We start from the raw sequence: 23,784 nt of genomic DNA on the forward strand, positions 1-23,784 counted from the left end.
CCATGTTCATGCCTTTATGACCACAGTGTACCCATCTTCTGGTGGCTACTTCCAGCAGGACAACGTGCCATGTCATGAAGCGTGAATCATCTCAGACTGGTTTGTTGAACATGACAATGAGTTCACTGTACTCAAATGGCCTTCACAGTCACCAGGACTCAATCCAATAGAGCACCTTGATGTGATGGAACAGGAGATTCACATCATGGATGTGCAGCCGACAAATTTGCAGCAAATGTGTGATGCTATCATGTCAACATGGACCAAAATCTCTGAGGAATATTTCCAGTACCTTGTTGAATCTATGCCACAAAGGATTAAGGCAGTTCTGAAGGCAAAAGAGGGTCCAACCGGGTACTAGTAAGGTGTACCTAATAAAGTGGCCGGTGAGTGTATATGACCATGGTCAGGCATAAATTATGACTAACTTTTGTTTATTGTCATTTATTTACTATTTCATATATACATTTCATGTATACGTCAGAAGAGGTTTGTTTCTCAGGTCACGGACAGCCATTACAACACATTGAAGATTTGCATTACATAACATTTTTACAATAGCACACCAAATACCGCTTACAAAAGGATTTACCACCGGCTTTAGTGAAAACAAACCAATCCCAACCTGTTAACATTTTATTTGTGTAGATGCTCTATTAGTGGCATGAAATAGGTTTGCGCTGTTCTCCAAAACTCAGCGCCTCCATGTCCCAAGCTGTGATACAGTATTGCATCTCAGCAGGAGACCCAGTCTTGTGTGAACACGTGCGATGATTGTTTTAATCCGACTGTTTGACTGCATGTCATCTGAGGTTCAGCAAAGCTTTAAAGTGCTGACTGTGGATTATATATATGATCGCAAAAAGGAACAGACTTCAATTATGCAGTCTTTCTCACGTCTTTCTCTCTGTTTGCATGCTCAGATTATTGTGTTTTAGACACACCATTGCAGAAATGGTCTGATATTGCTTGAATGATGTCATTTTTTCCAGATAATGACGCTGGAATGGCCGTAATTCATCATTAGCTGCATGAATCGCAGCAGGGGTCTTCAAATCTGCCTCCTGGAGACCCGTTTACTGCTGATTTCAGCTCCAGCGTTAATTAAACACACCTGAACCTTCTAATCAAGGTCTTCAGGATTATTTGGCAAAACTGAAGCAAGTGCATTTTTGGAGCAGGCTGAAATGAATGGTGTTTACGTGACCATAGCTGGGTTTCCATTAGGGCTATGCGATAATTCGTTAACGATAATTATCACGATATCTGTTTTTTCCGATAAAACGATAATGACAGTTCGATAAGTGCTTGATAATGTTCATACACTATACATAATTCTGCACAGGCATTTTGCAGCCTGCACTTCTGGATTAGTTTACAGTCTTACAGTGTCAGTTGCACTTGGAGGAGTAGGAAAAAACAAGTAAAAAAAATTATAATATGATCACAGACATTGTTGACAACAAGCATCTCTAAACTTCAGTATTCTGGAGCTACTTGGAACTCGGTCAGAAGAATGAGAGAACTCAGAAACTCATGTGAAAGGAGATGCTCCCTGCATGTCTGGACGTGTTGCGGGATTTTTAAAATGAGAGTCTGCATAGATAAAATTGGCTAAAACACCCGCAGAAATAACCGATATCTGCGCACAACAGGGTTTTGTGCGTCCCGCAATTTGCAATGTCAAGTGGCTCCATAAGGTACAGTGTAAGGTAAACTGCACACACTTGTTTATGTAATGCATAAAGCTGTGGATGTGTCTCACAGCGCAGCACATAACTTATCCTTTAAATGTCCATGCTTAATCAGTCATCGATAAGGTCTATCGATTAAAGGGATATTGACAATTAATTGATCATCAAGTAATCGTTAGCATCCCTAAATAAAATATATTAAAGGGAATTTCACCCTAAATTCACCATACTCGCCATTGAAAAGGACAGTTCATCCAAAACTGAAAATTCTGTCACAATTAACTTGTTCTAAACCTGTTTTACGTTAAACAATAATATGCAATAACTTGTAGTAATGTTTTTGGTTGTTGAAAACTTGAACAGTAAATGCTGAAAAATGATATATTTTTTTTGTTTATTTCATTTTTTGTTTATTTAATTTTCTTATTTATTTTGTCAACCAGCTAAAAAAATTCACAAAATGTGTTAAATCAGCTGCACAAAAGGATTGGAATGCTGAAAAGCCTTTAAAATTGATAGATATAAAAATGTGACATTTATCGTGATAATTATCGATAACGACTGAACTGAAAAAATAAATATCGTGATTTTTTTATTTATTTATTTATTTTTTTGCCATATCGCCCAGCCCTAGTTTCCATCACCATGTGCATTTTGAAGCATCGCATGATGAATGCGTGATGGAAACACAAATTTTTCGAATAAAAAAATCCTTAAAGATTGCGTAAAATCTAAATTTCTAATGTTTATTTTGCTAGCGCACATTGTTATTTGTGCCTCATCAGAAATGGCAACCCCAGACTGAGTGTGCCTCACACAGGTGAGTGGACTTGACAAACCACCTGAAAACACACTCTTCCATCTCTCTGACACTTTAACAGACACCTCCACCAGTTTTGCACTTTATTACAATCACTCCATATATATATATATATATATATATATATATATATATATATATATATATATATATATATATATATATATATATATATATATATATATATATATATATATATTGAAAAAACATTGTGCTTTTATGAAGTGGGTCTTAAACAGGTGAGTGGGTTCAACCACCTGTTGAAACACTCTTCTTTCTCTAATATTTCCACAGTATTCATATTTTTACTGTATTTATTATCAAATAGATGCATTATAAGGTGCTTCCTACAGCTCCAAACTTTTAAATGGTAGTGTGTATATTATATAGCCTAGTTTGTTAAAAAAAGCTTTTTAAGATTTTTTTTTATTTATTATTAGAACTACCTTATTTAATCATAACCCACCGAAGATAAAAAAATAGTAGTTTTTAATAGTCAAAACACAACAACGTGCAAATTAAAAGTCGTCAGCCTTTAAATTATAATTTTTTTCATAGGATTGTTGCGTTTACGTTAGATTAACAGCACAGCAATAGCATCAGCTGCAGCAGATTGATTTTATAGCACCAGATTAAACTTTCTGACACCTTTATGGCAATCAAATACATTAAAAATAAATACAGGACACAACTGAATATTGAGGATGATGAGTGTCGGTCTGCAAAATTAAAGAATAGACCTGTGCTGAAAACATTGTGTCCACCAGTCTCATTAGTTGAGGTTAATAAGTTAAACAATGTAATAAATAATTATAAAAGTGATATGGTTGTTAGACTGTTGCACTATTTTGTGTTGTCAATATGCTCGTGTTTATGTAAGCCTATTGTTGTGTGTGCAACTATATAATTACTCAGACAACAATATTTATCATAACCGGAATTTGGGGGTCGCGAGTCACTGGCTTCGTTATTTTAGGGCTCATGGGCTAGTACAAACAAAAAATTCCATTTGACCATTAAAAGCTGTTGCATGGTGTGCGCTAAATTAGATTTGAGCATAAATCTAGAGCGCGTTTAACTTGGATTATCTCTCTAGGATTTCCGATCCTGAAGATGACATAACAGATTCTCTAATACGCCTTACACAAGATTTTCCAGACTCAGCTTTCAGAGTCTCTAAACTGTAAAACGGCACACAGATGTTTCCAAAAACCAGGACACACAAATTTGCTTAGTTCCTTAATTCATCAGGGGTCGCCACAGCGGAATAAACCGCCAACTTATCCAGCAAATGTTTTACACAGCGGATGCCCTTCCAGCTGCAACCCTGTACTGGGAAACACCCATGCACTTTCACTTTTACACACATACACTAGGGCCAACTTAATTTATTCAGTTCACCTATCTTTGGACTGTGGGGGAATCCACAGCACCCGGAGGAAACCCACGTGCACATGGGGAGAACACAAATTTCACAAACGCCAACTGAACCAGCCGGAACTCGAACCAGTGACCTTCTTGCTGTGAGGCGACAGTACTAACCACCATGTCACCTTGCACATTTCAATATGCATATTCTGATTAGATTACATATGCACAAAGCTGCTGATAACAGTGCATTCTGAGACTGTATGATGATCTAAAATAATAACCCTTGTTGCTATGACAACCATAATCCGTTTACAGTTTACAAGGTAAATTTATCACAGTTATGTTTAGACACTGGAAAAAACCAAACATGCTCTGTAAGTAATGCTCAATGCTCTATTATTTGCTCCACAAAGGGATTTTCCATCAAGCAAATTTCTTAGCTTGTCCAAAAACAATGACACCTGTTGTTTTAGTTGCAGGACGGTGGCCGAATTCTGCTTTTGTTTCCCAAAATAGCTCAGGCTTTCCTACATACAGTGACTCAACAGAAACCTACACTCGATCTTCACCCATCCGTCCTCCAAAAAATGCGTCTATTGTTCACACTCCATCTGTGCTTCTTTAGCCATTTCTAAAAGAGAAAATACAAACAGTGTAGTGTTAATCTGGTAATTATAGATGAAGCCAGTCTTAATCTTGTTACCTTTCACGTGGAGAGGCCGCTTTTCCTCAATTCACTTCAGGTCACGGTCACGTAAGTTCAGTGGGCCATTTCTAAAATGACTAAATTGAATGCAAACTTTCATTAAGCTTTCTTTATTGTTTTTTAAAACATTAGAACACAATGACTTACACATTTGATCCGACAGACATTCACACAACAATTAACAATAAAAGATGCAATACACAAACAATACATACACAAGGAAAATGATAATAGATAAATACAAAAAATAAATTATTTCAAAAATTAACCAGCTGGGTCAGTTGTGGTAAGTTTGCATGTTCTCCCCGTGTTGACGTGAGTTTCCTCAGTGTGCTCCGGGTTCCCCCACAAGTCCAAAGAAATGCGCTATATGTAGGTGAATTGGTTAAGCTAAATTGTCCGTAGTATATGTGTGTGAATGAGAGTGTATAGCTGTTTCCCAGTGATGGGCATCCGTTATGTATAAGTTGGTGGTTCATTCCGCTGTGGTGACCCCTGATTAATAAAGAGACTAAGCCGAAAAGAAAATGAATAAAGGAATAAAATAAATACAAAAAAGAATAAATAAAAACTAAATACTGACCTTCAGTTTTAATCTAAATTAGTCTAATCCTCTTAAATGTAACTATTTCTAGCAGAATTTATTAAGGTTGCCAGATTTTATAGAATGTCTTCTTTCTTTATTTTTTTAAGAAAGAAGGGGGAGAATCTGATTTTCTCTCGTTCCAAATGTTTCATTATATCCCTTATTAGATGTATATACACTCACCGGCCACTTTATTAGGTACACCTTACTAGTACCGGGTTAGACCCCCTTTTGCCTTCTGAACTGCCTTAACCCTTCCTGGCTTAGACTCAACAAAGTACTGGAAATATTCCTTAGAGATTTTAGTCCCTATTAACATGATCGCATCACACAGTTGCTGCAAATTTGTCGGCTGCACGAATCTGCCGTTTCACTACATCCCAAAGGTGCTCTATTGGATTAAGATCTGGTGACTGTGGTGGCCATTTGAGTACAGTGAACTCATTATCATGTTCAAGAAACCAGTCTGAGATGATTCGCACTTCATACAATAACAATACTCGGGTAGGCTGTGGCATGCTCAAATTATTTTCCTCTTCTGGTTTGGACCATTGTATGAATGCAAACTTTTAAATCGAATGGGATTTTGACTATTTCTGGAAGTGACTAAAAGTATATAAATTTGTTAAATTATTTTCGTAAAAGAATTAATCCAAAAAAATAATTCTATGGATGAATCTCACAGAAAACCTTTTTGAACAAAAACAAAAAAACGTTTATTTTTGTGATGTCAATTTCTAATTTGGAACGCAGCTTTTCTAGAAAAATATCCATTTATTAACAGTTTCTTCTGTTTATGTTTTCGAATTACGTTTCAAAATTGGATTTTTGCGATGTCATATTATTTTTTAAAGAAATAGTTCACCCAAAAGTGAAATTTGTCATTTACTCACCCTTTCATTTTTTTTCATCAATTCTTTCATCTGTCGAACACAAGAAGATATTTTGAAGAATGCTCCACCCATTCCCCAGTTTTTTTCCCGCTATAGGAGTCAGTGGCTACCATCAATCAGCATTCTTCAAAATATCTTCTTTTGTGTTTAACCGAAGAACACATCTCATAAATTTAAAAAAACCCATGAGAGAGAGTAAACCATGAGGTATTTCCCATTTTTGGGTAAACTATCCCTTTAAGTGCTGTGACTTCAGCAAAAATCTGCTATCGTTTACCATCTATACTCAAAACGTGTGCGATAAGAGTTAATAAACCTGTCAGATACAGTCTAAAGAAACTCCACACTAATCTGACAATCCCCCCACATGTCATGATACGTGATTACACCCACATCCCACACACCGCATATAGACTTCAACAGAAACTTTCACATTTGCATGAGAATTTCAGTATTACTGTAAAGCATTGACGTGTTGGACCACAGCGTTTGCACATATGATAACCAGTTCCTCAATGACCTCCTGCTATGCAAATCAGGAGTGTAAATGGTAAACATATGCATCTGAGGACAGGCTTTTGCTTCTGACAGGCTTTTGTTGCAGATGTAGTTTACAAGAGCTAAAACGCGAAACAAATAAAGGTCAGTGGATGTGGGTTAACGGTCATGCTTTAGTCTTTAGCTCAAGGTGTGGTATGTCATGTATTTGCCTTTTGGTTTCTAAATAAACACTTCCTGTGGCTATGAAGATTTCCTCTGCGCACTTAAACCTGCTTCTGATAGCCAAACACTCAGCAGCAACTCAATGCCAACAGTGCTTGTTGAGCTGGGAGTGTTTCCAATCACGTAAATTAGTTTTGTCTTTAATTTAGTTTAGTTTTTTAAGTTTTGTTTTGTTTATATCTTTAATTGTTTTATTTTATTTTTATTTTGGATGTATTCTAAAATACATAACGCTTACAGAGTGTCCCTGTAAACTACCAATACCAAGGCGTATGTGTGTGTGTGTGCTGTATGTTAAATGCTTGTTGAAATAAATCATCAAAGTATTTTATATTGTTTTGTTTTTAGTTTAGTTTAGTTAAAGGCCAAGCACCGAAAGATGCGTAGGCACCTATTGTATCCCTTCTGGTTCTTATTATTATGATTCTTCTTCCGCTTCTTCTTATTCTTTTGCTCTGGGAGCCTATGGCAGCCCTATTAACCGTTTGTAGCATTTGCGCAAATTTTGGCACACTGATAGAGGACAGTCGTTTGTTGGATGCGGCCGGAGGTTAACGAGAATTGCTCATATTACTTATTAAATTTCCCATTATTGTAATTTATTAACGTCTACTCCAACCGCAACCGTAGACCCAACCGTCACAGCACTGTAAAAACAGTAGTTGTACCGAGTATTATTTAGGTCATCTATTAAATGACCCAATAAATTGTATTTTTTAACGGCTACTCGAAGCTCAACCCTAAAGCTTGTGCTTCATCCCACTCCATTTTCGACCATGTTGAGATGTATTTTTTGTTAATGATATTTTGTGTATGATACTTTGTTCGAAAAGAAACAAATCAAATCAAATCAAACCCAACCGTCACAGTACTGTAAAAATATAAATTATTGTTATACAGTGTCATAAAAAAACGCTGCTATATTAATGTGCATATCGGACTTCCGGCTGGCTGCTTATACGATCTAGACTTTACCAGGACAAGACTGTCAAACTCCAACTCTGTAGCGCCACCACTTGTCCAAAGTTTCACTTATGTTTATCTTTATAACTTTTGAACCGAATAGGCTACTGCGATGTTGTGAACCCAGAGTGGGCCCACAAGGAGGCGTGGGAGGCCTGACACAACAAATAAAATCAGACCATGTAGACCAAAAGTTATTCAATTCATGTCGAAGGGCAAACTTGATGTATTGCTGCCAGTATTGAAACCAAACTTAATGTGTGTGATCTAGACCTGACATTGACCAAACTACATCTGTTTAAGCCACCAAATTGACAAACAATTAAACTCAATCAATAGAAATCATGCAAAATTTTTCAAATGACTTTTGATTAGTTTTGGCTATTGTTATGTGACTGGTCTTGCAGATTCCTTGGATCAAACAGGGAACATTGATCAAATTTATTCCCTAATTGACACAACATCCTGTCCACCATCCTAAATTAGTTTGAAAATCTGTTGTTTTGAAGTCTCCATAGATCGTTAGCCCAATTTCCACCAAATTTGGCTCAGACCAATGATGCCAACACATAATAGAATTTTCCAGTTGCTTTGTGGTTTGTTGCCTTGTTTGTTTAGGATGTGGCTGCTGGGCTGCTTGGCCCTGATAATTGCTGCTTGCAACTATAGTTAAGTTTAGTTTAGTTTAGTTTAGTTTAGTTTAGTTTAGTTTAGTTTAGTTTAGTTTGTTTGTTTGTTTGTTTGTTTGTTTGTTTGTTTGTTTATTTATTTTTCAGTTATTTGTTTTATTTTGGTTTGGATTTGTTTTGGGGTTCTGTTCTTTATTATTTTATTAGATTTTGTGTGTATGTGTACTGGTTTTCAGGGTTTACAAGCGTTACCAGCGTTTCCCAGCCTCCGGATTTGCTCTTCAGTGTTTAAACTCTCAGCAGTGAATATTAAACTACACTGAACTGAACCAAACTGAACTTCAACACCGAAAACTGGACTGACACTGTTTCAATTTACTATATGTAAAGCTGCTTTGACAATCTACATTGTAAAAGCGCTATAGAAATAACGATGAATTGAATTGAAATGAATTGAATGGGTATTACACCATTTTTGGTGGTTTATGAGGACATGCCCGGTGTCCTTGTAATTCAGAATTGTAAAAATATACTTTGTGGGGTCTTATGAAATTCAGAAATTGCCACAGGTTTTCTGTGAGGGGTTTGGTTTAGGAACAGGAGTGTTGAAGGTCCATATAACAAGCGGTTTTTACAGTATAAAATACATTACGCCTATGAACAGTCCTCGTAAACCACCAATACCAACATGTGTGTTTATGTGTATCTGCTGCATGCTAAATGCTTGTTGAAATCATCTAACTATTTTTATTTAATTTTATTGTTGAATCTTGTCCATTTATTGTTTGTTTGTTGTTGAAATTACGCAAATTATTCTTTATATTCTCATGCTAAATGATTGTTGAAATAAAGAATCAAATAATTGTATTTTTATCTTCCACACATCACTCAAAAATTGGTATTTATTTTTATTTTATTAATCTTTTTGCGCCACTTGTTAAATTGAATGCCTCAAATTATGGGTTTTGTTTTATTTTTTTGTTTTTCGCGATGTCAATTATACTTCCCAAAACAACCAAATTAACTGTTTTTCTGGCTTGGTCCATCAATCAATCACCAAGCAACCACTCATAACTCCCCGGCGACTGCACAACAAACCTCATAAAAAAAAGCACAGAACAATCACCTAGCAACATTTCTGTCATCCACCCGTAACACTTTTGCGCCCTGGAAAACACCTCTGATGTTTGGAGCCTAGAAGGTGTCTGAATTGCATATGTGTTGAATCTGATGTTTAATGCACTCTCTCAAACCCCACGCTGTCGTTTTTTCTTCTAGTTTAATCCTTTCAGAGCTGAACGCTGCGCCCACTGCAATCTCACACACGCTCATATGAACACACAGCGTACAAAAACACATCAACCTGCTGGGCTCTTGGCCAGTGACTCACTGCATTCAACCTCCTGAAGGATTACGTCTCAATCGCAGATGAGGCTTGGTTTATTTTTACAATTTAAAGTCTGTGTGAAATCAAAATTTACAATGTAGCGGGAATTAATTTGCGCAAGTTAAAGGTCTGTTATTTGCTTTGAAATGTGCATTTTAATTCGATGTTTGACGTAATCTCAACCGAAATGCGAAGAGAGGGTGGGACATAGTGTAGCTCCTCCCCTTTAAAAAAAAAACAAACTGCCAACTGGGTTTTGCTTTATCACCGCTCTGACAGTGAGGGTAGTTGAGCTCAAGCGCATTAAATGTGAAGCATCTTGAAGGGGGCGGGGCATGTCAGATACTAGAGAGCATTTGATTGGATAATATTTGATGAGAAACTGAAGTATGAGGTAACGTGAATAAAACCATTGATGCATTTATGCGGAAGTGACAAACTACAAGCTTTACATGTTTATATCAGTTTTATATCTTCTAAACGCGAATTTTTTAACTGTTTTGAGGCACACTAGCTTATAGATATCCTAAAAACTAACAATACTGATACTAACATCTACATATCTTTATTTTAATTTCATGGGACCTTTTAAAAAGTAGTAGTGTTCATAATAATTAGCCAGACTTGCTTGTTTTTGTTACATCGTCTGAGTAACCACTGATGCATGATGGGAAAGCTGGGTTCCTGCATCAAGCGGTTGCTGCTAGAAGGGATACAGCTGTGACCCGGAATTTATTTATATTATTTATTAAATTATCCATTAATTGTATTTTATTAACCACCACCCCTATACCCCAACCCCCACAGTAATTTAAAAACAGTAAGTATACCAAGCCAGGGCTCGAAATTAACCTGTTTTCTTGGTAGCACCGGTGCATCTAGCTTCAAAAATGTAGGCGCACCGGACAAATTTTAGTCGCATCCACCAAAAATTATGACCACAGTTACTAAACGTTTTGTATTAACAGATTTATTGCATTTGAAGTCAACACTAATCAAAACTAACAAACAAACAAAAATCTGCATGCGCTCACCGGCACTGCACACACTGCTTGACGTGAATGAGATGAACTGAATTAACAATAATAACTGTGCTGTTCTCACGGGTGATGTCTGATATTGCACAGATGATATTGACATATAACTTATTATTTGCACACGTCATAGCAATAACGGTCTTTCATGAGCTGCAATATTAGTTTCAAGAGTTCCCACTTAGATATGCTTGGCGTTTAAAGCAGGTTTGGCATGCTGTCCCGGGAGAGAACCCTGAGCTCGGAGATATTTGAGCCCAGGGCTCCCGCCCGGTCAATAAGCATATCAGGAGATCCGAGATCAGGTAGGTCTCGAAAGCTCCCCCTTTATAAAAGGGAGGAAAAGGAGGAGATGGGGTGGAAGGGGGGATTCTTCCAAACGAAGATAGAGCAGTAGGAAAAAAATAATCAATTTATAGCAAACTAGCATCACTCTGATTGGATTATTACTGATTACAGATGAGCGGCCAGTCGTGCTCAATCATATCACGTGCTCCTCTCGAAATTAGTTTATGAAACTTCACTTAATCTCAGTTAATGCATGCTCTTTAGCGATGGTGAACGCGGTGCCAGTCGTATGACTGACAGCATCGTGACGATTAAATGAAGGATTAAATAACGTTAGAACATCTCGTGCTTAAAATGTGTAGATGTGGCAAACACTGTTACCTGCAAACTCCATCCCACCGGCTTTACAGTGAACGCTTTAGTCATTTTCATAGCGGACTTTAACCACTGGAGGTCTTTTATCCACTCTTCGAAAAGTGTAAATGCTGGATTAACATCCACTACATGATCACTAATCAGATGTGCCATTATTTGTAACTTTAAGTGGTTTCTAAAACTAAATCTGTCAGTGTTGTTTTCATTCTCTTGTATCCAAACCTTTACTGTACGTTCACACCGAAGGTGGTGAGAGCGTCAAAATTTGCTAAATTGAGCTTGTATTTTAAGGAGCCATTGCAGCATATCAGCAAATCAGTTACATTCCCACCTAAAAATAGGCTTTCTAGCGTGAAAATGTTGCGCACTTTTTATCAAATTCATTTAACATTGGAAGTTCTAGTTGCTGCTTGTGCTGTGGCTTTGCTCCACTTATCCAATATGTCCATATATCTGAAGTATTCTGAAGCAGCAATACTTTTTTGCACTGTTGTTATAGTTAGCATGAGATTCACACTTTTTTTAAAGAAAAAAATAATATATAACATCAATAACTCGCTAGTAACTGTTTAAAGTATGTCCCTGTTAGAAAATATCGTAAATAATTGAAAATCCGACAAACACTCTATGGTCAAACCCTTGGGAACAAGTGTGGTCGGAACCAAAGTTCACAGGTCTGTGTTCTCTGGACTTCTCTCAAGTGGTGGACTTCTACATCCCGATTGCTTGCTACCGAACTGCATCATAGCTCATAACCATAAAGTTGACATGTTTTCAACTTTCCACACCGGCGAAGATGCACCGCGCCGCTCCTCGCTAGCTGCTTATCGCCGCCTGCTCCCATTGAAAATGAATGACTTCCGGCTACTCTCGCCGCTTTCGGTGTGAATGTACAGTTACATTTTCACGGCTGTAGATACCAGTCTAAACTGAGTGATTGACAGCTGATATTAACCAAATCCATTTGCGTTCTGTTCTAGCGCAGTGAGAGCCAATAAGAAAAGCTTGAAGGCGGGACGAGCATTGCAGGCTTTGTTTACTGCAGCAAGTTGACATGTCAACTGTGTTAAACCATTCCTGAGCGCTGTGTTTGGCGTTTTTAGGTGCAAAGATGCTTAATGCGTGAAAGTCTCCAAAATCCGCGCATGCGGTGAACATTTTACTGTGAAAACTGGTCACACTTTTGGTCAACTATTTTATGCACTCGCACAAATGCTCCCAAATATATTTTGAGGTCGCATAAAAAGGATCGCAATTTCGAGCCCTGCAATTATTATTCATATTGAAGTTGGGTTGCGCTGTGGCCACCCCTAATAAAGTAAAGGCACTAAGTCGAAAGAAAATGAATGAATGAATGTTTTTGGCAGAATATAATACTGTAAATAATCAGGCAGATTTAGTATAAAATATATCCCATTGTAAAAAACGTTAGACAGAACTTGCAGTAGATATACCGTAAATAAAGTGGTGTAGTTTGGTGTACATAAGTGGAGATTTATGTCTCATTTTGAGTAAACGGCCTTTAAAAATACAAATTGTAATCGAAATCTACAGACACCGATTGAAAAGAAACACTTAAAATGTATTTTGGATGTTTTCTTTACATTAGACTTAAACAAACACTTTATGAAAAGCCTAAAATCTCAACTCTGGCAAGGGCATGAAAAAGCAGTGTGTTTCCGCCTGCAGTGTCTTGCTTTATGAAACAGATGATAAATGAAATGCTTGATTTTGGCGAATCACCAGGCCGTGTGTTTGATCAAGCGCTTGAGGAGAGGCCTTTTGTTCCAGGCTTTGCGATCCGCTCGTGTCAGTGTTTGTAAATGTGTGTGTGCATGCATGTGTGTGTGTGTGTGTGTGTGTGTGTGTGTGTGCTGAAGGATTACAGCGGATTTTCAGTGACCAATAAAGGCTTAGCTGCAAACCACAGTGGCCAACTGATTACACATAGTGCATATGATACAACATCCCGCAAGAAGCAGAAGCAGAGACGCTAATGTGTATGAGTGGGCCTGGATAAGCTTTTAAACACCACATTTTTGAAAAATTATATATATATATATATATATATATATATATATATATATATATATATATATATATATATATATATATATATATATATACATATATATATTATATGGTGAAATTTTTTTTATTACTATGTAATTGTATTTTTTTACAGTAGTGAAATGTACTACTATTATTGTTGTTGTTATTTTGTCCTTATGTCTGCCTAAAGCACTACAATTTTAATGTTGTGTTTTATTTAATTTTTTTGTTTATCTTACTACTTTATCCTTATGCTTTTGTAGGCTGTAAAATACCCAGAGTTTATTTCATAAATGTACAGTATAACTTACTTTTCTCTCTCTTTGTAGGCTGTCAAACTACTTATTTTAACTTCATTTTAATTTAATTATATCATTTTAAGTTTTTCATCCCAATCGCTTGTCTAAAACGGTGATATTTGTATAACTTTGTATTATATTTTTTTACATTTTCTTTTAATTCAGTAGGTTTTTATCTGTAGGCTGTATAAAACAACATTTATTTATTTATTTTATGCTTCTGTCCCTATGTAGGCTTTTTAAAACATTTACATTTTATTTATATTTACTTATACTTATAATGTTATTTTAAATTAAGGTTCTATCACTTGTACTTGACGTGATATATATATAACTTATATGCTGTCAAACGATTAGAAGCTTGTATTTACATGATATATATATGCATACAGTATATGAATTTTGCACACACACACACACACACACACACACACACACACATATATATATATATATATATATATATATATATATATATATATATATATATATGTATGTGTGTGTGTGTGTGTGTGTGTGTGTGTGTATGTATATATACAGTTGAAGTCAGAATTATTAGCCCCCCCCTGAATTATTAGTCCCCCTGTTTATTTTTTCCCCCAATTTCTGTTTAACGGAAAGATTTTCTCAACACATTTCTAAACATAATAGTTTTAATAACTCATTTCTAATAACTGATTTATTTTATCTTTGCCATGATGACAGTAAATAATATTTGACTAGATATTTTTCAAGACACTTCTAAACAGCTTAAAGTCACATTTAAAGGCTTAATTAGGTTAATTAGGTTAACTAAGCAGGTTAGGGTAATTAGGCAAGCTATTGTATAATGATGGATTGTTCTGTAGCCTATCGGAAAAAAATATATAGCTTAAAGGGGCTAATAATTTTAGAAAATTAAAAACTGCTTTTATTTTAGCTGAAATAAAACAAATAAGACTTTCTCCAGAAGAAAAAATATTATCAGACACACTGTGAAAATTTCCTTGCTCTATTAAACATCATTATATTATAAATATTTATCACAACATAAATATTAAAAAAAAAAAAAAAAAAATTCAAAGGGGGCTAATAATTCTGATTTGTGTATGTGTGTGTGTGTATATATATATATATATATATATATATATATATATATATATATATATATATATACTAATCTGATGTATTTACATTCAAATCAGGTCACCTGTGTGGAAATACAGTTTGCATATGAACCTCCCACTTGTTATGGGACCTGACTGTGTATACACCATGTATAAAAAAAAATCCAAGCAAAATTGATTCTGTCAGAGTTTCATCAAAATACCTCCAACTTTAATTATATTTTGTAATTAGATGGAAAACTGAGGAAATATTTAAATAATTCTGTTATTCCAGTATACGTTTTTCACTTCACCTGATTTATATCACCGCATTACCTTCTTCTTCTGTGTCGTCTTGGCTCAGTACTATGGCTTCGACAGTGGGGATATTTTCAACAGTATGGGCAGTGCGCGGACGACCACTCCCCGCCACACCACATACTGATCCAGTGCAATCAATTTTCGCCCACAAGTATTCATGAAAAAAACGTGAAGCTGTAGCCTTTCAGTTCTTGTAAACCTTTCATCTTTTTTTTATTTTTATTTAAGCCTTACGCAGCTAAAAATAAATACATCATCATTACGCCATCGCCAAGGAAAGTGAATAAAAGGATTATTCTGATGCACAGATTGCTCTGTTATTGATGTACCAAATTTAGTCATTCTAATTCCTGTAGTACATAGTCTTATTTTTGTATGATATATCATTGCTTAATTTTTTTTTTACAACATGGTGTATAAATATATATGAGAAAATGCTTATTTATATTTCTAAATTAAATATTTCTGTCTAATACAAATTATATATAAATACATATTTAGTTTTAGTATTTCTTTGTATTTTACATATGTTTTATTTATATAAACACAATATTAATACACAGTGATTATACACACGTTATGTAAATACAAACATTATTTTCAATGTGATTAATCCCGATTATTTGTTTGACAGCACTATTAGATTCAAAGTGGTTTCTTTCACTTGATTCCAAGTGTACCCTTTCAAGCACCGTATTTTATCTCTGTCCTCCAAGAATCTCCAGACACTAATTTTTTTTACATCTCACCCTTTTGTTTCTCTGCTCTTCTCAGCGGGGCGTTTTCAGAGGTGGTCCTGGCCCAGGAGAAGGCCACGGGAGAGATGTACGCCGTCAAATGCATCCCCAAAAAAGCACTAAGAGGAAAAGAGAGCGGAATAGAAAACGAGATTGCAGTGCTGAGGAAGTAAGTCTTCTAAAAGCTTCAAATAACAAACCCGACAGCCATTACATGCTTTACACGACTTTCTCCAGCGACCCAGGAAAATGCTAAAGTTCAAAAGCTGCTGTTAGTGGAAGTCGCAGCTGTTCCTCTCGCCCATCACTCCTACCTGTCCCTGACTGAAACGAAAACTAAACAAAAATGAATACTTATGAATATGGCTGATGACATGACAACCACCTCGATTAATTGAACACTTTACATTGATTTCAATTATTGAACGATTATTTTATTTTCAATGTAATTATTTATTTACTTTTTCCCCCTCTCACAGTTTATTATGTTATAATTTGTACTGTACTCAATTATTAAAGCTCTTTTTCTAGGCATAAGTCGGTATAAGATTCTGACGGGATGATAATCTTGGATAAAAATTTCACGGTTTGATGGTATAGTGATTACTGCTCTAAAATATATTCTTTTTAAATGTCTGGGTAAAAACAAGGCTTCTGCAGGTTTCATCACGTCAAATTTAAGATTTGTAAGACCATTATGAATGAAATTTCAGACTTTCTCATGTCAAAGCTCTAATAACTTTTAGTAATAACCAGTGGGTTTTAAAAAAAAAAAGCCCTGTTAAAATTAAAACTCAGTTATTTCTTAGCCACATATTTTAAATAATGTGTCAAAACAAGCAAACTCTAGTTATATACATAAATATTTTTATTAGCATAACCTTTCTTTTAAAAAAGCTATAATAAAGTTTATGCACAACATAAATGTATGCATGAAACATGGAGAACTTTTAAACAAATGTTATTGTAAGGATGTAAGGAAGACAATTAAAGCATATTGCTAAATATTTAATAAATGTTAATTTTGTTAAAGTTTTTTTTTTTTTATGGATTTGTTGGTTGCACCAATTGGCCATAGCTTTACATGGACAATTAGGGAAAATTAAGACCTGTTAAAAAGTATTTAAGACCCACAACAGCATATTTCAGTGAATTTAATACGTTTAAGGGCTTAAATTTAGTTGTTTTTTTTTACGAAATTTTAAGACTTTTTAAGACCTCGCAGATACTAATAAAACCAAAACGTTTTTCCACTTTGAACACAGTAAACAGAAGTAAACATGTCAGGCTGAATAATTCAAATGAATCATTGACTTCTGCAGTCTTCATAGTTTCAAAAAGACAGATTAAAAATGGCATCTTTGTATATTTTTTTCTACTGGAGATACTGTTGTCCTAAAAAAACAAAAAAAAAAGTAAATAAAAAATCTATATATCTATTAATATACATATATATTTATATGTATGTGTGTGTATGTATGTATGTATGTATGTATGTATGTATGTATGTATGTATGTGTATATATATATATATATATATATGTATATATGTATATATATATGTATATATATATATATATATATATATATATATATATATATATATATATATATATATATATATATATATATATATATATATATATATGTAGACCATTGCATTGTGGTGATGTTGTTGGCTATGCAGTTTGCAATGTGGTGATGTTGTTGGCCTATGAACATTTCCTGCTTGTTGTCAAACTATTTCACATCTGTAACAAGAGGCGGTTCAATCAGAACTTGATGTTTTAACAGTTGTCGTAACATTATTTAGCAATATATGGAAGTTTTTGGACCCTCTGAAGCTAATGGAATGGAAATTGAAAATGTAAAACAGGAAATACGTCAGGACCATTGTTATTGTTTACATCCCTCAAAATGGTGTACAAGTAACAGTGCGATGTGGCTGTATACCGGCATTGGTGGGAGGCGTGCATTGGCATGAGGCCACCACCAGTGGTGATATACAGCCACATCGCACTGCTACTCGTGTGATATTGCGTTTACACAACAGTTCAAAGGCATAATCGTGTATATAAAAAGAAAAAGGTTTTTGAGATATTGAGCGTCTGGGATTTTCATGATGTGTTCGTTCAGGCTAATGTAAAGAAAACAGCCAAAATACAACATTAAGGGTTTCTTTTGTTACACTTGATCAATTTGTGTGGGTAGATTTCAATTATGGTGCATACTTTTAAAGGCTGTTTTCTCAAAATGAGTCATACATCTCTTGCATAACACATAGATGTAATATATGCAAATTACATATATGAAATACAAGTTCATATTTAGATTTTACATATATCAAATAAAATGTATACACACATAAATATATATACACGATTATGCCTTTGAACTGTTGTATAAACGCAATATCACACGAGTAGCAGTGCGATGTGGCTGTATATCATCACTGGTGGGTGGTGGCCTCATGCCAATGCACGCCTCCCACCATCGCCGATACACAGCCACATCGCACTGTTACTTGTACACCATTTTGAGGGATGTAAACAATAACAATGGTCCTGACGTGTATATATATATATATGTATGTATGTGTATATGTATGTATGTGTATATGTATATGTGAGATATATATATATATATATATATATATATATATATATATATATATATATATATATATATATATATATATATGTATATGTATGTGTATATATATATATATATATATGTGTGTACGTGTGCGTGTATATATATTTATGTGTGTATACATTTTTATTTATATATGTAAAATCTAAATATGAACTTGTATATCATATATGTAATTTGCATATATTACATCTATGTGTTATGCAAGAGATTTATGACTCATTTTGAGAAAACAGCCTTTAAAAGTATGCACCATAATTGAAATCTACCCACACAAATTGATCAAGTGTAACAAAAGAAACCCTTAATTTTTGGCTGTTTTCTTTACATTAGCCTGAACGAACACTTCATGAAAATCCCAGACGCTCAATATCTCAAAAACCGACAGATGCCTAGAAAAGCAGTGTTTTAGCCTGCGGTGCCTGGCCTTAAAATACAACAAACCCGGCACCCATCACATGCTTTCCGTCAGTTGAAAGGCAGCTGTTAGTGGGAGTTTTGAGTTGTTCTCCTTCTCGCTGCCTCCTACCTGTCCCTGTCAAAGCCTGGCGAGTGTTTTAAAGGCCGTACAGATGATTCATGTGGCCTCCGCCGCAGACCTCGCTATTCACGCGCGCTGAGGCCGAGCGCAGGTCTGCTGTTGTCAGGGTGAAAAAAAAAGAAAGGCAAAACGTTGGTGAGGTAAAACACCGCCGCTGGATTCAAGACACAGCAGGCAGAACAACATAAGACACTGTTCAGAAAGAGACGTCGCCAAAGTTTGAACACAACGGAGTAAAGCTAAAGCAAAGAGTCTTTAAAATGTTATGATCCAGAAAGGTTTGCTTAAAGGCTTACAGTTACGATGTTGTTTTAGATTTATTTTAGGCTTCTGTCTCTTTATAGGCTGTCCAAAGTTTTATTCAGTTTTATTGGTTTTTGTATTGATTTATGCCTCTGTCCCTTTGAGGGCATCTAAAACTCTGTTTTAATTTGATTAATTTATTATTAATTATTTCCCAGTGATGGGTTGTGTCTGGAAGGGCATCCGCTGCGTAAAACATATGCTGGATAAGTTGGCGGTTCATTCCGCTGTGGCGACCCCAGATTAATAAAGGGACTAAGCCGAAAATAAAATGAATGAATGAATGAATTATTAATTATTTATTAATTTAAATGTATTATTATTTAATATAAAAAAAATAAATAAAAATACAATAAAATGATGCTTCTGTCCCTTTGAAGGCTGTCCAAACAGTACTTTTTATTGAATTGTACTGTATATTATGCTTGTATAATTAAAACAATAATATTTTTTATTATTTATTTAATTGTTTTGGGTTTTTTTGTACTATTTTATGCTTCTGTTTCATTGCATGTATCTAAAACTGTACCGTTTTAATTTTATTTATTATTATTATTATTATTTATTATTTTAAATAGCTTTAAAAAATTAAAATCAAATAAAATGATGCTTCTGGCTCTTTGTGCGCTGTCTAAACACTTGTTTTATTACATTTTATATTATACTTGTATTATTAAAACAGTAATATTCTTCTTATTTATTTATTTAGTTGTATTGATTTTTGTGTGTGTATTTTTTATGCTTCTGTTCCCTTGCAGGTATCTAAAATGTACTGTTTTTTGTAATTTTGTAATGTATTTGTTTTATTATTTAATGTTTTATATAGCTTAAAAAATTCTAATAAAATGACGCTTCTGTCCATTTGTAGGCTGTCCAAACATTAGTTTTTATTGAATTGTATATTATGCTTGTATTATTAAAACAATAATATTATTATTATATATTAAATTGTATCAATTTTGTATTTATTTATTGTTTTTACTTGATCTTATATTGATTAGTTTATGCTGCTGTCCCTTTTTTGGACCATCTAAAGCACTGTTTTAGCATTTATTTATATATTTATTTTGAAAGAGCTTAATCACACTGTATATGCACACAGTTTTGATTAAAATGTTTTAAGTATTAAGTTCTAAAATTAATAATTAAACAAAATATACATATATGTAAATTGTCTACTTATTAGGGTTAGGGTTAGGGCTATGTTTAGGCTTTATGATTCCAAATTATGAATTGAGTCCAACAATGTGTCTATATATGAGCAATATCACATGAGTAGCAGCACTGGTGGGAAGCGTGTGTTGGCTCGAGGCCATAGGCCGAGTGCCTTGGTGTCCTACCAGTGATGATGTACAGCCATATCGCACTGCTACAAGTGTGATATTGCGTTTATACAACAGTTCGGCAGCATAATCGTGTCTATAAAATAGAAAATCAAACACAGAGAGTCTCAAAAACCCTTTTGTAAGAGGAACTACTTTCTTCCTCTATTCATTCACATCTGCTGCACCAACGTCACTTTAGAGCTTGTTTTTGAATGATTCTCGTAATGCGTAAAGTGATCGCAAAACAGGTGATTTTGCTCACATTTTACGATTATAAGCCTGAACGGAATGAAATGCCATTAGTCTACAGACATTTCCCAGTATTTCTCTGTTGCAATCAGGATATCACAATAATTAATCCCGAAAAAGCCAAAGCAAAGCAAACACTACCAGATTACTATGATATAAATACAGCACTACAAAATACAAAAGAGAGATCAACTTAGAATTTCACTTACCTGATTTAGAATGATTTGATCAGCTGTAGTTTCAAATTTACGCAGAGTTTTTCTCCCCTAAAGACCTATTACATCTTCTCTGTCGCCATCTTGTGGCGGAACATCAACCGTCTTTGCTCTGTTTGCTCAGTATAACAAGCTTATGTGGCGGAGTAATACACAAGAGTGAAGAAGCTGGACGAGTGCTGTTATTACGGGAATACCGCACTGCTATCAGCCAGACAGAACTGTTGTATAAAAATATACAATATTGTGAAATGTATATATTTCAGTAAATGTTTTTTCGATCTTTCTAGTCTGTGTTAGAGTCTAGAAAAATGTATCATAGTTTCCAGAAAATACTTATAAACATCCAAACGATTTTCAACAGAATTTTGAGCAGCAAATTAAATAATTTATAAAGAAACGTGACACTGACTGGAGTAAAGGCTGCTTAAATTGATGAATCTTTGTTAGTTTAGCAGCTTATAAGCAACAAACTAAACATCTGAATATGTCAAAGGCTGTTATTTTTCATCCTCAGCATAAACAGAATATCTTAGTATATCGGATCAATGTGTTTGGGAATCTTTAATAGGACCAAACATCAGCCATCCAAAACAAAGTCTTCATAATCCACTCAAGTGCGTCTCCGCTTCATTATAATTGATCAAATATTTTGTCTGTTCTTTTCAGGATCAAGCATGAGAACATCGTGGCCCTGGAAGACATTTACGAGAGCCCCAGTCATTTATATCTAATCATGCAACTGTGAGTAGTCTGTTTGTGCTTTAATTAATGAGTCTTTGACATGGAGCCCAACAATGTGATTTAAAGGCGGAAACATAAAACACCTAAAAACTCATCTGTTGTGTGTGACTGATGAGCATTTTTGAGTTGGCATCCAGGAATTCCTCTTCCTGTCATTTCGATTCACATTCCAGTTCAACATCCTGTGAAACGTCCGACTAATGACTTGAAAATGAGCCAGATTTCATTCTGAGATTTGCCCAAGCCTGCTGCTGCTGTTTGAAATCATTTTGTTGATCTTAATATCAGATGATCTCCTTTGATAATCGCTATAGCTTTTACACATGAAAACATTTTATTTGGTTTTGAATTTTGAGTAGTTTTGAACCAGATTTGATTATCGAGGGTTTTGTTTTATTGTTTTGTTTGGTTTAGTTTAGGCATTTGGTTTTTATTTGGTTTTGTTTGATTTGGTTATTCTGGTTTGGCTTTTTCAGTTGGTTATGGTTTGTTTTGGATTGGCTTTTTGCTTTGGTTTATTTGATTTGGTCTAGCTGTTTTGCTTGATAGCTTTTTTGTTTGTGTTGGATTGTTTTGGCTGGGTATTTGATTTTTTTATTTGGTTTGGCTTTGTTTTGATTGTTTTGGTTTGACTTTTTGTTTGTTTGTTGTTCTTTTTTGGTTTTGGTTGGTTTGATTTGTTTGTTTTTTCTTTTTTGTTTACTTTTAATTTAGTTTTAGTAATTTTTGCTTGTTTTTTGTTTGTCTTTGATTGCTTTGGTTAGTTATTAGTTGTTCTTTGATTTGGCTTTGTTTTGATTGATTGTTTGTTTGTCATTCTTTTTTTCTTTAGCTTTTTTTTGCTTTGATTTGGTTTGGCTTTGTTTTGGTTGGTTTTGTTTTGTATTTGTTTGGTTTTTCTTTTTAGTTTAGTTTTGTTTAATTTTGCTTGGTTTAGGTTTTTTGCTTGTTTTTGTCTTTGTCTTTTGTTGCTTTGGCTAGTTATTTGTTGTTCTTTAGTTTGGCTGTGTTTCGATTAATTAAGCTTTTTGTTTCTTTGTCATTCTTTTTTTTTTGGGGGGGGGCTTTTTTGTTTTGATTTGATTTTATTTAGTTTGATTTGTTTTGGATTTTATTTGTTTGTTTGTCTTTTTTGCTTTTTTGTTTTGTTTAGTTTTGTTTGATTTTGCTTGGTTTGTTTTTTTGCTTGTTTTTTGTTTGTCTTTGATTGCTTTGGCTAGTTATTTGTTGGTATTTGGTTGTTGGTTATTGTTTGGTTTTGTTTCGATTGGTTTGGCTTTTTGTTTCTTTTGGTTGTTCTTTTTTTTTAGCTAGATTTTCCTTGGTTTGGTCTTTGTTTGGTTTTTAGGATGTTTTAATTTGGCTTGTGTTTAGGTTCGGTTTGAGTTTTTATTCAGTTTTTTGTTTGTTTGATTGTTTGATTTGATTTGGTTTGGCTTTTTTTATATTATCTTTGGCTGCTTTGCTTTTTGTTTGGGATTTTTTTTTGTTTTGGTTTAGTTTAAAAACAGCTCACTAACCCCAAACCTTTATATGCACAATATGTAAGATTTGTTGTGTTTTTTTCATTAAAATATCCATAAACCAATTGAACAGTCTTTTTATATATATATATATATATATATATATATATATATATATATATATATATATGCGCTGACTTATGTACCTGCATTATCCCAAATATTTTGAAATCCAGAGAAATTAAGTTCAATTCATTTTCTGGTTTGGTTTCATAGAAAACAGGGAAACATTAAGATTTAATAAGCTGAACCGGAAGTGGTAAACTGTC

General features: G+C 34.4%; 2 protein-coding genes across 4 annotated transcripts in view; both read left to right on the top strand.

The window, feature by feature from the left end:
- The window catches only part of sergef (secretion regulating guanine nucleotide exchange factor), a 168,593-nt gene that overhangs the window by 118,869 nt on the left and 25,940 nt on the right, over nt 1–23,784 (top strand). The window lies entirely within an intron of this gene.
- camk1db (calcium/calmodulin-dependent protein kinase 1Db) overlaps nt 1–23,784 on the top strand; it is a 43,786-nt gene that overhangs the window by 3,727 nt on the left and 16,275 nt on the right. For all 3 annotated transcript variants that reach the window (XM_056451738.1, XM_056451739.1, XM_056451740.1), the window contains exons 2-3: nt 16,001–16,132; nt 21,918–21,992. In XM_056451738.1, the coding sequence (XP_056307713.1) occupies nt 16,001–16,132; nt 21,918–21,992 (207 nt within the window). The remainder of the gene's footprint in view (nt 1–16,000; nt 16,133–21,917; nt 21,993–23,784) is intronic.

Source organism: Danio aesculapii, chromosome 25, assembly GCF_903798145.1.
Source record: "Danio aesculapii chromosome 25, fDanAes4.1, whole genome shotgun sequence".
NCBI classification, from domain to species: Eukaryota; Metazoa; Chordata; class Actinopteri; order Cypriniformes; family Danionidae; genus Danio; species Danio aesculapii.